Source organism: Acinonyx jubatus, chromosome B2 (assembly GCF_027475565.1).
Source record: "Acinonyx jubatus isolate Ajub_Pintada_27869175 chromosome B2, VMU_Ajub_asm_v1.0, whole genome shotgun sequence".
Lineage (NCBI taxonomy): Eukaryota > Metazoa > Chordata > Mammalia > Carnivora > Felidae > Acinonyx > Acinonyx jubatus.
Genome location: NC_069385.1, coordinates 52,444,531 through 52,456,924, shown reverse-complemented (window position 1 = coordinate 52,456,924; position 12,394 = coordinate 52,444,531). Strand labels below are relative to the sequence as shown.

At 36.5% G+C, this 12,394-nt stretch overlaps 1 protein-coding gene across 3 annotated transcripts in view; it reads left to right on the top strand.

Moving 5' to 3' along the window:
* The window catches only part of FIG4 (FIG4 phosphoinositide 5-phosphatase), a 152,551-nt gene that overhangs the window by 90,215 nt on the left and 49,942 nt on the right, over window positions 1-12,394 (top strand). The window contains exon 23 of one of the 3 annotated variants that reach the window (XM_015065352.3): window positions 2,961-3,038. The exons of the other annotated variants lie outside the window; for them this stretch is intronic. Coding sequence (XP_014920838.1) covers window positions 2,961-3,000 — 40 coding nt within the window. The 3' untranslated portion in view covers window positions 3,001-3,038. The remainder of the gene's footprint in view (window positions 1-2,960; window positions 3,039-12,394) is intronic. 3 annotated transcript variants of the gene reach the window in all.

The following is a 12,394-nucleotide window of genomic DNA, read 5'->3' as shown; positions in this document are numbered from 1 at the left end:
AAAAAAAGTAATGTATGGGGGCGCCTGGGTGGCTCAGTCAGTTGAGCAGCCGACTTCGGCTCAGGTCATGATCTCACGGTCCGTGAGTTCAAGCCCCGCGTTGGGCTCTGTGCTGACAGCTCAGAGCCTGGAGCCTGTTTCGGATTCTGTGTCTCCCTCTCTCTGACCCTCCCCTGTTCATGCTGCTCCCTGTCTCTCCTTGTCTCAAAAATAAATAAAACGTTTAAAAAAAAAAGTAATGTATGCAAAAATAAAATAAATAAGCTGACAAAAAAAAAGAGAGAATAGAGTGAGAAAAGGTCTTCTATCGAGTCTTCAGGGGATCTAACAGCTGAGACAGAAAGAAAACTCCAGAGGAGGCAGAGATAGCTAATCAGAGAAGGGGAGGGAGTGACACAGTGTTTATCACATCCTTATCAAGGGCTACTTATCCCTTCCTTCTCTCCCCTGTCACTATTTTTTCTTCTTTTTTTCCCCTCTTTTAAAAAAAAAAAAAAAAAACATATAAACCCCTATTAATTTAGAGACTGTTTTTCTTTCTTAAGTCTAATTAGCTTAAGGAAGTTTGGGCTCCCAAATGAATTGATGTAGATGTGGCCCAAAAAGGAAAGTGTTTAAATGTGTTAGTAAAAGAATAGACTCTGTTAATGAAATTTATTATACAAATTGATTATTCCATTAATGATATGGCACAACTTGGGAGAAAAAGATGAAATGAATATAGCTTTCAAAATAAAAGTATTTTGTGTTTTTTCTTCAATATTGTATCTCAGTTGGTCTTACAGTTATTACTTCTAAATGCTTTTCTGAAAATATTTAGTATTTGTTTTTCTGAGTCATAGCCCATATGAAAACCTTGTAGATCCAGAGTTTTGTTTTGTTTTTTGACCTTTTCCACTTAATTAGTAAAGAATCTAACATGAGTGTCTTTTTGCACAGTACCTTCAACAGGATAACAGAGAGCCCGATAGGTTCCGCCTTGTGTTGTCATGGCAACTGCCCAAGAGGGTTGTTGTTTGGGAGTGTACGTGTCTTTGTGTGTGTCCATGGGTGCCTGCTGTAAATTGAAATTCTCTAACTAGGTTCTTAAAATGTCAACTATTCATTTTTAGAGTTCTAAAGCTATGCCAAAACCAAGAGCAATTAGATTTATATGAGATTATTGAAATTCTCACCTTGTTTTAGGTTCTAGTATATTTTAAAACAGTAATAATTTTAAGTTTATATACATCTTCAGATAATTTGCAGTCTTACCACTTTTTCTTGAAATGTTGAGGCAAACCAGTATTCCCTTGCGAAATGTGAGGTAAATACAACACCAAATAGAAGAATTACTGACAGTAAACAACTGGCAAGGAGCCAGTATAGCAGGAGGCCCTGAAACAGAGGTGCAGAAATTTGGGTGGAGGAGCTGGACACTTTCACCCAAGGTTCTGGGCACATTTCTTAGAAGTAGATATTAAATCCAAACTGGTCAGTGTTCTACACTGTTAGCCCAATACTCAAAGCTGTGTTTCGTTTGAGTGTGACCCCTCCCTTCAACTGCTACCACTCCTTGAGTGTATGGGTGGTGACTAAGGGGAAGTGACATGAGCCAACATTTACTGACACTCAGCATGTGATGGGCATTGTTCTATGCACCTTTACCTGAATTCACTCAGTTCTCACAGTAATCCTATGAAGTAGATCTTTCTATCATCTTCATTTTACAGATGGGGAAACTGAAGCACAGAGAAGTTATGTAACTTGCTCAAGGTCTAACAGCTAGCAAGGGGAAGAACCAGGCAGGATTCGAACCCAGACAGGCTGACTCCCCATCTCTAAGCTATAAATGCCTACTGTTACCAGCTGCTTTTATAACCACTGTGGTAGGAATACTGAGTAATTAGTGTGGACAGCCCTCACTTTGATCTTCTTACATCATCTGCGTTTATAGACATCTCTGTATGCAGACATAATGTCTCTGCTCTGTTAATCTTGAATTTTGTTTTAATATTTAAATATAATATTTAAAATAATATACCTTTATTCTTTCCCAGTACCCAGCATATTGTCCCTAATGCAGACATGCTTCTTGGACAAGCATACTTTGCTTGACTTACATTATGGCATGGAGGTCATTTAGCCACCATAGGAACAGCCACTGCTGCTGTTCACGATGACCGCTACCCTACTAGGTTCTAACTTTCTAGAGGGAAGCCCGTCTTCGCGTCCCCTGTTGCCCCCAGAATACTTTGTTAAATTGTGTGCTCAGTAAATATTTGTTGAAATGTACTGAATCTCGTTCCCATTCCCTCCCATTTCTGCCAGAATCTGTATGAGGCCCCCTGAGCATCCCTGCCCATAAACCACCTCACCACCATCTCCCTGGTTTTCAGCCACACTCCCAGTGGCTCCTTTCTCCCCACATCCTTGAACATTCTTTAGTTTTTCCACTATTCTCTTTCCTGCTCATAAGCCCTTTGCCCTCTTGTACTTCTTTGTTCCCTTCTGATAGAAGAAAAAAGTTAAGCACATGAGATTTTCAGCTTTTTTCCCCCTCTATCCTGTTTCCCCTTGCACCCGGGACCAAATGCAGAGTGAAAAGACCCGAGTGGAAGGACTGGCTGTGCCAGGGCAGGGGGGAGGGGTTGTGTGGCCCTGCGGTGATTCCCTGTATTCACGCAAGACCAACCTGTTCTCGTTTTACACTCCTACGAGTTCTCTGGGAGTTTTTAACCAGGCAACAAATGCCAATCAGTGTAGGTTAAAAGGAACATGAACACACATATTATTAGTGCCTGCTATTCTGTGGCCTACCTATTCCAGGAAGATGTCTCACTCGTTTAGAAATTACCTCTAAGAAATTGTTCAAAATATAAGACATAGAGTTTAGATAAATGCTGCCTAACTTACGTTTCTTCCAACACAGGATAGGCTGAAATGTAATATAAGGTAAATAAGTGTGCTTACTCTTTCAGAACCATCAGGTTGAATTTATTCCCTAAGTCCACGTCATAATAAGAAGCATTTACTGACCTGATGGTGAGTGCCCACAGGTAAGGGTTTCTATTAGGGAAGGGCTTCACAAATCACAGGGTACTTTCATCTCATCACATTTTCCCACTGATGAGATGAACATGACACAGTGGCCATGATTAATTCAGCTTTGTTTTCTTGTCGTGACTCGTTTTCAATGCTGTGTTCCCTATGTACGAGTCACTCTCTGGGGTCCCCCCGCACTGATTTCATCTAGTCCTCTGCAGACAGTGCTCTGGTCTCTGTGCTGCAGGCTAGTAAGTATTTCTACCTTCACGGGTAACTCTTGTTATCTTTCCTAAACACCCGTAGTACAGTCTCTAAAGGCTTAAGGATTTAGCGCAGTTAGGAGGCAGTGATCAATGGTTAATCAGCTAATTCCCTCCACAGGCGAGAGATGAGAAATGACAACACTCCTCAGCCCAAGGAAACTAGTCTGTGACCTCTTCCTCACCCCAGAAATTACCGCGACAGTCTTTTTTCCTCTTTCGTTCTCTTCTTTTTCTTTACCCTCTTTGGCTTTTCCTTTTTACCTTTTCTATTTCTAGATGACCCCTTTCTGTTCACTCCTTCCCCTTCTGTTTCTTTTTACTTTACCTTCTTCTCTCCCTCACCATCCTCTCTCCATCCCTCCTGAGTATTTTTAATTGTTTTTTCTTTGTAATACAGTAATCTCTCCAAAACAGAAGTTTCCCTCATGTATTTCCCTCATATCAAACTGTAATTCTTGACTCATTAGTGAGCCATGAAGTTAATTGAGTGGGCCCCCACACAGTGAAATAAAATAAAACCAAGCTGAATCCAAAAGAGAGTTCCAGTGCATGGTGAAAAGTATAGTTGTCTTGTTTAGTGGCATTTTATTTCTCTGCATAAATAAGCTGTATATTGGTTTGCTGTGCAAAGTGCATTTCTTATTGTAGGTAACAGTCACAGGTTGGATTTATATGAATGCACCTTTTCTAGAACCACATGACTTAAAAAATTTAGCTCAGTTCCTGGCATGTAGGTATTTAATAAATGTTTGTTGATTGAATGAAAGTGTGTTTGAGTGATTTCTCTTGGGAATAATTAGAAACAGAAAAGAGAGGTCAGCAAGACAGAAGAGTCAGGAAGAGATGAGAGAGTATTCTGTGGTATATCCATCATAGGTAAAATAAATGCAGGCCTTGAAAAATATACTCTCGTTACTTAAAATGAATCGAGAGCTGGGATGGGCATGTAAGGGAAGGAAGTGGCAAGAAGCCAAAGCTGAAAGAATGGAAGAGCCATTAGATATTTAGATAAAATGAATGCCTCTTTATTGGAATATTACCTACAATAGCGTCTGCATACTATGTTAAGATGAACTTAATGGAGCAAGGTGAATTTGTTGAAACTTTTAGAGAGGACTATCCTGGAAGGTTTCTAGCATATAAAGAATAATAAATGTAAATTTAATTGTAAGTACTTGAGTTATTAACTTAAGGTATCAAAATGCCTTTATTATATATTTTTTAAATGTTTATTTTTGAGAGACAGCAAGTGGGGGAGGGGCAGAGAGAGAAGGAGACAAAGACTCTGAAGCAGGCAGTGCAAGGTCAGTGCAGAGCCCTGCGTGGGGCTCAAATTAACAAGTGAGATCATGATGTGAGGTGAAGTCAAAAGTTGGACGCTTGGACACTTAACCGACTGAGCCACCCAGGCACCCTTATGTGTTTTTTAATTGTGCATATTACCTGTTTTATTTTGGTAACTCCCACTTATGGGGGCTTTCACAGGTTCACATGAAGACTTAAGTACCCCCTTAACATGGGTTTTGTTGTCAGTTTCAGGAACATAGCTCTTGTGTAAGGTAAGGTATACGGACCTTATTCATAGGGTATCAAAGGCAGTAAATGACAGATATTTAATGCGTGCTCACCATGTGCCGGTTTGATGTTTGTGGTACACAGTTGAATGGGTTATAGTCCCTGCCTCTGAGGGTTTGCATTGACCTGTGGGTTGGTGATTCTAGGTGTTAGGGAGGTGCTATGAAGATGACAGCAGAGGAGACTTTTGGGGTTTGAGGAGAACCCAAATCAGACAGAGATTCTTGGGCAGGCTTTATTCTCAGGCTAAATTCTAAGGGAAAGATGGAGTTATTTGGCTGAAGAAGACAGAGAAGGCTTTGGGCAGAGGCTCGAGACCATGCACCACTTTTGGAGATCCAGACGTAATCTTATGTCTAATGCAAGGGGATTGTCACTGAGAGACATAACACAGGTAGAGACAAAATTGGGTGGAGGTGCTAAGTGAGAGACAGTGACCCTGGTCCTATAAGCTTGTTTTAACCAGAGGAGTGATAGGCTTATATTTGCATTTTAGAAAGGTCACTCTGGAAGTAAGCCTGGAGAATGGATTGGAGGCAGGGAGGTAAACAGCGTATCTGTCAGAAACATCGGGGCAAGAAAATGCTTGGAGTGTGCTATTGACAGCTGAAATAAAGAAGAGGGATTATTTTGCAAAGATGGAATCTATAGCATTTCATAAAACTTGGTGGAGTAGATTGGGTGTGAGGAACATGTGAGAGGCTGGCACTTTCTGGTGTGGTTGACTAGATCTGGGTTGCCAGGATGAAGATACATGACATCCTTAAGTTTGGGGGCTAAGGTTGCATTCATGACAGTAATAGCACATAACAAGATGATTTGTCTGGGATTCATGAGCTTTTAGATTACAGAGATTAGATACATTTAAGTTTGGGGGTTTTATTGCTCTTGAGTTAAAAAGCAAGTTAAATTTCTTTCTCTAAAGGGATCCGAGTGAAATAGTTTATAATACATGCTTTTAAAATTTTCTGGAGACCCATGTTCGGTTTAGAGGGGGAGAATACTTCAATTCCTGACAGAGATGAAGAATTTATTATGGCTTTAAATGTATTTTTAGTCTGTAAAACACAGTCTAATTTTTTACATGAGCAAGCAGGTTAATCCTGGGGGAACAGATTTGGATATCTGATATGGCCATGTGAAGGGTATTACTCATTGGTTTTCTTAGCTCTGTATGCAGGAATCACATTTTGTAACTGCTTAACCTTTTGTTATTTTGTTATTTTACCAAATTATCAACAATTTTGTGTATGTAAGGTGAGTGGGATGGTTTTGGGCAGATAGAGTGATTACTGAGCCTTGTGCTATGTCACCACGGCTTCCTAACAGCTATTACTTTTGCACAACGAAAATGTGTGCCCAGGTGTGATGTGTTCATTGCCCTTGTCTTCTTTGATCATATATGAGAAGTCTTTTCAGTTAAGATACATTTTTGGTTGAAAGACAAAAAGTACTCTCAATTTTATATTTAACTGAAGCTGTACTGTCCTCTGTGTTACGCAGAACCCCTTGGTGCTTTTACACATGATTTAAAAAATGAAGTACAAATCCCTTTAAGTCCTGATTGTGTTTAATATTCACCAACAGGCATCAATAGTCTTTTAATGATATATAAGTAACTTTCCTTATTTATCATTTTATGTTATCACTCATTTTCCTTATGGTCTTATGAAGAAATTTGAGGAGTACTACCGTAGAAATCAGTTGCATTATGTTTTCATAATTAGAAGTCTGCTCATATTTTATAAACATCCTTCTGCCATTCCCTCCCAATTTAATGGGAATAGAAAGCCCTCAGTAAATAGAACCCAACGTGTGGTATTTTTAATCTAAAACCAATCTAGGGGGTGCCTGGCTGGCTCAGTTGGTAGATCATGCAATTCTTGGTCTTGGGATTGTGAGTTTGAGCCCCATGTTGGGTGTAGAGATTGCTAAAATGAAATCTTAAAAAATAAATTTAAAAATAAAATAAAATAAAATAAAATAAAATAAAATAAAATAATAAATAAATAAATAAATAAATAAATAAATAAATAAATAAAAAGACTATGAGTTACTTGAGGGCAGGGCTTATCTGTTTTTGTATACCCAGGTTATTGGGGATACCTGATACATAGCAAGCATTAAATACATTATGAATGCATAATATTCAATATTTAATCATTTTACCTTTTTTAGTAATATCATGCAATAGTTAGGTGTGAGGGAGAAATACCGAGGTTAACCAATTGGAGAAAACGGCAAGACAAATGACAAATATTCTTAAGTTTTTATTTGACTGTATGCTTGACCCTTAAACAACATGGCGGTTGGGGTGCCAACACCTCCTACCTTGCATAGTCAAAAAGCTGTGTTTAATTGTGGACTCTCCCAAAACTTAATTACTAATAGTCTACTGCTAACTGGAAGCCTTAGTAATAACATAAAGTCAAGCAACATATGTTTTATATGTTTTATATGTTATCTACTGAATTCTTACAATAAAGTAAGCTGGAGAGAAGAAATTATTAAGAAAATCATAAGGAAAAGAAAATACATTTACAGTATTATGTTTATAAAAAAATAAAAACAAAAAACCCTGTCTGTAAGTGGATGTACACAATTCAAACCGATGTTGTTCAAGGGTCATCTGTAGTTTATTTTCAGGTTTAGATGTAGCAACTCAAACTTCCTGTCAGGTATCTCATCAATTTCTCAGTTGACAAATATTGCTATCCCTGTTGGTTAACTTGTACCTTATGTTAGGACAAGCTAAAATAGGGCCATGATACTCCTTTTTCATTTTATTTCAATTCAGCTGTATTGAGATTTAATTGACATACAACATTGAGTAAGTTTAAGGTTTACAATATAATGATTTGATATATGTATCTATTATATAATGATTACCACAGTAAGGTTAGTTATCACACCTATCACCCCAGATAGTTAGGTGTGTGTGTGTGTGTGTGTGTGTGTGTGTGTGTGTGTGTGTGTGGTGAGAATTTAAAAAAATTTAGTAACTTTCAAATATACAATACAGTATATAACTGGAAGTTTGTAGCTTTTGATCACCTTCACCCACTTCCCTAGCCCCACCTTCTGCCTCTGGCAACCACCACTCTATTCTTGGTTTCAGTGAGTTCAGAGTTTTTAGATTCCACATGTAAGTGAGATCATGCAGTATTTGTCTTTTTCTGACTTATTTCACTTAGCATAATGCCCTCAAGGTTCATCCATGTTGTCACAAATGACAGAATTTCTTGTTTTTAATGGTCAAATAATATTCCATTACATACACACACACATTTCATAAATATATACATCTTGCATTTTCTTGTTTCATCCATTGATACCCATTTAGGTTGTCTCCATGTCTTGGCTATTGCAAATAATGCTACAGTGAACATAGGGGTGCAGATAACTCTTCAAGATAGTGATTTCCTTTCCTTTAGCTATATACCCAGAAGTGAAATTGCTGGATCATATGATATTGCTATTTTTAATTTTTTGAGGAACCTCCATACTGTTCTCCATAGTGGCTGTATCAATTTGCGTTCCCATCAACAGTGTAAAAGGGTTCTCTTTTCTCCACATCTTAACAAACCCTTTTTATTTCTTTTTTTTTTCAATAAAAGCTATTCTAATAGATATGAGGTGATATATCATTGTGGTTTTGATTTGCATTTCCCTGATGATCAGTGATATTGAGCACCCTTTCGTGTTCCTGTTGGCCACTTTATATGTCTTCTTTGGAAAAATGTCTATTCAGGTCCCTTGCCCATTTTTAATTGGATTCTTTGGGGGTTTTGTTTGTTTTGCTTTTGCTTTTGTGTTGTATGAGTTCTTATATATATGTTTCGGATTTTAATCTTTTGCCAGATGTGTGGTTTGCAAATATTTTCTTCCATTCTATAAGTTGCCTTTGCATTCTGTTGATCATTTCTTTTGCTGTACAGAAACTTTTTAGTTTGATGTAGTCCCACTTGTTTATTTTTGCTTTTGTTGCTTAGGCTTTTGGTGTCATATCCATAAAATCATTGCCAAGACCAGTGTCAAGGAAATTTTTTTCCTATGTTTTTTTCTAGGAGTTTTATGGTTTCAGATCTTACATTTAAGTCTTTACTCCATTTTGAGTTAGTTTTTGTGTCCAGTGTAAAATAGGGGTCCAATTTCATTCTTTAACATTAAATATCCACTTTTCCCAGCACCATTTATTGAAGAAACTGTCTTTCTTCACAAGTATTCTTGGGTCTATTGTCAAATATTAGTTGACTGTATATGCATGAGTTTATTTCTGGGCTCTCAGTATGATTCTGTTGGTTTATATCTTCTTATGCCAACACCATACTGTTTTGATTACTATGGCTTTGTACACAAGTTTGAAATCAAGAAGTGTGATGCCTTCAGTTTTGTCCTTCTTTCTCAGGATTGCTTTGGCTATTTGGGTCTTTTGTGGTTCCATGTGAATTTTAGGATTATTTGTTCTATTTCTGTAAAAAATGCTATTGGAATCTTGATAGGGATTATCTTAAATCTATTGATTACTTTGGGTAGTCTGGACTTTTTTTACAGCTCTAATTCTTGTAGTCCATGAACATGGGATATTTTTCCATTTGTTTATCATCAGTTTCTTTTTTCAATGTTTTACACTTTTCATTGTATACAATTCTTGGTTACGTTTATTCTTCTTGGTTACATGTAACGTTCTTGGTTACATTTATTCCTATGTATTTTATTGGTTTTGATGCTATTATAAATAGGATTGTTTTCTTCATTTCTTTTTCAGATAATTTGTTTTTAGTGTATAGGAAGGCAACTGATTTTTGTATGTTGATGTTATATCCTGCAAATTTACTGAATGGGTTTATTAGTTCAACAGTTTTTTGGTGGAGTCTTGTAGGATTTTCTATATATAAGATAATGTTATCCGTAAAAAGAGATAATTCTACTTCTTCCTTTCCTATTTGAATGCCTTTCCTCTCTTTTTGTTGCCTGGTTGCTCTGTCCAGGACTTCCAGTACTGTGTCAAATAGAAGTGGTGAAAATGGGCATCTTGTTTCTGATGTTAGAAGGAAAGCTTTCAACCTTTCACCATTGAGTTTGATGTTAGCTACGTACTTATAATAAATGACCATTATTATGTTCTTCTATACAGAGTTTATTGAGAATTTATCATAAATGGATGCTGAATTTCATCAAATGCTTTTTTTGCATCTATTATTCTATTAATGTAGTGCATCATGTTGATTAATTAGCATATGTTGAACCATGCATGCATCTCTGGGATGAATCCCACTTGATCATAGTGTATAATCCTTTTAATGTCCCAGTGGATCTGTTTGCTAGTATTTTGAGAATTTTCACACCTATATTCATTGGGGATACTGGCCTGTAGTTTCCTTTTCTTGTAGTGTCCCTATCTGTCTTTGATATCTGGGTAATGCTGGCCCCATAGAATGAGTTTGGGAGTGTTCCCTGATCTTCATTTTTTTTTTTTTTTTTTTTTTTTTGGAACAGTTTGTGAAGGATTGGCTTTAATTCTTCAGTAGAATTCATCAGTAAAACCATCTGGTTATGGGTTTTTCTTTGGGGGCAGGTTTTTTGCTACTGATTCAATCTCCTTACTCATTAGTAGTTTAAGATTTTCTGTTTCTTCATGATTCAGTCTTGGTTGGTTGTATGTCTCTAGGAAATTATCCAATTCTTCTAGGTTGTTCAGTTTGTTGGCATATAGTTATTCATAATGGTCTCTTAAAATTCTTTGTATTTCTGTGATAATAGTTGTAACATCTCCTCTTTCATTTATAATTTTATTGATTTGAGTCCTCTCCCTTTTTTTCTTGGTGAGTCTAGCTAAAGGTTTGTCTATTTTGTTTATCTTTTCAAAGAATCAGCCCTTGATTTTGTCTGTCTTTTCTATTATTTTCCTATTCTCTGTCTCATTTCTACTTCAATGTTTATCATTTCCTTTCTTCTGCTAGTTTTGTGCTTATTTTGTTCTCTTTTTATAACTCCTTGAGGTGTTAGGTTAGTTGTTTATATGAGCTCTTTCTTTTTTTCTTCATGAATGTATTTATCTCTGTCAACTTCCCTCTTAGAACTGGTTTTGCTGCATCCCATAAGTTTTGGTATGTTGTGTTTCCATTCTTATTTGCCTCAACGTAGTATTTTTATTTCCATTCTGATTTCTTCTTTGATCCATTGGTTGCTCAGCAGTGTGTTAATTTACATGTCTTTGTGAATTTTCCACTTTTCCTCCTGTTATTGATGTTTCTAGTTTTATTCCATTGTGGTAGAAACAAAAAAGAAAAAGAAAAAGATACTTGATAAAATTTCAGGCTTCTTGACTTTGTTGAGACTAATTTTACAGCCTAATTTGTGGTCTATCCTAAAAATGTTTTATTATATGCTTGAGAAGAATGCTTACTCTGTCGCCGTTGGATGGAATGTTCTATATGTGTCTGTTAGGTTCATTTGGTCTATAGTGTTTTTCAAATCTGCTATTTCTTTATTGATTCTCTGTGTAGATAATCTGTGTGTTGACACTGGGGTAGTAACTGCATTGCTGTTTATTTCTCTTTTTAGTTCTATGAGTATTTGCTTTATATATCTAGGTGCTTTGATGTTGGGTGCATAAATATTTATAATTCTTATATCTTTGCAGTGGATTGACCCCCTTTTCAGTATATAATTACTTTCTTTGTCTCTTTTGATACTTTTTAATTTAAAGTCTATTTTGTCTGATATAAGTATAACTGCTGCTTTTTCTGGTTACCAGTTACTTGAAATGTCTTTTTCCATCCCTTCGCTGTCAGTCTGTGTGTGTCCGTAAAACAAATCCAGTTTCTTGTAGGCAGCATATCGTTGGGTCTTGTGTTTTATCCATTTAGCCACTCTACATCTCTTGATTAGAAAATTTAATACAGTTATGTTTAAAGTAATTAATGATAGGTAAAGACTTAGTGTTGCTATTTTGTTCATTGCTTTCTGTTTTGTTGATTCTTTGTTCCTTATTTCCTCTCTTGCTATCTTCTTTTGTGATTTGATGGCTTTTTGTAGTAGTAGTATGCTTTGACTTCTTTTGTGTGTCTACTGTAGTTTTTCCTTTGTGGTGAGCATGAGGCTTACATAAAATATATTTATAACATCCTATTTTAAACTAATAACAACTTCAATAGCATACAGAAACTGTACTTTTACCTATCTTCCTCTTACATTTTAGGTTACCAGTGTTACAGTTTACATCTTTTTATATTGTCTGTCCAAAAATAAATTGTTATAGTTATGTTTTTTAGATATTTTTTTTTAAACTTTAAACTAGAGTTGCAAATGAATTACACACTACCATTACAGTATTAAAGGATCTGACTTTGATTACATATTTACTATTACCATTGAATATTACACATTCATATGTTTTTGTAATGTTAATTAGCATCCTTTTATTTCCACTGCCCACTAAGCCCCCTGGCCAGACAGGGCCATCAGCTCGGCTATGCAGATGAGCACAGCCACCACTTAGGATCTCTGCAGGGGCGCAGCTGCAA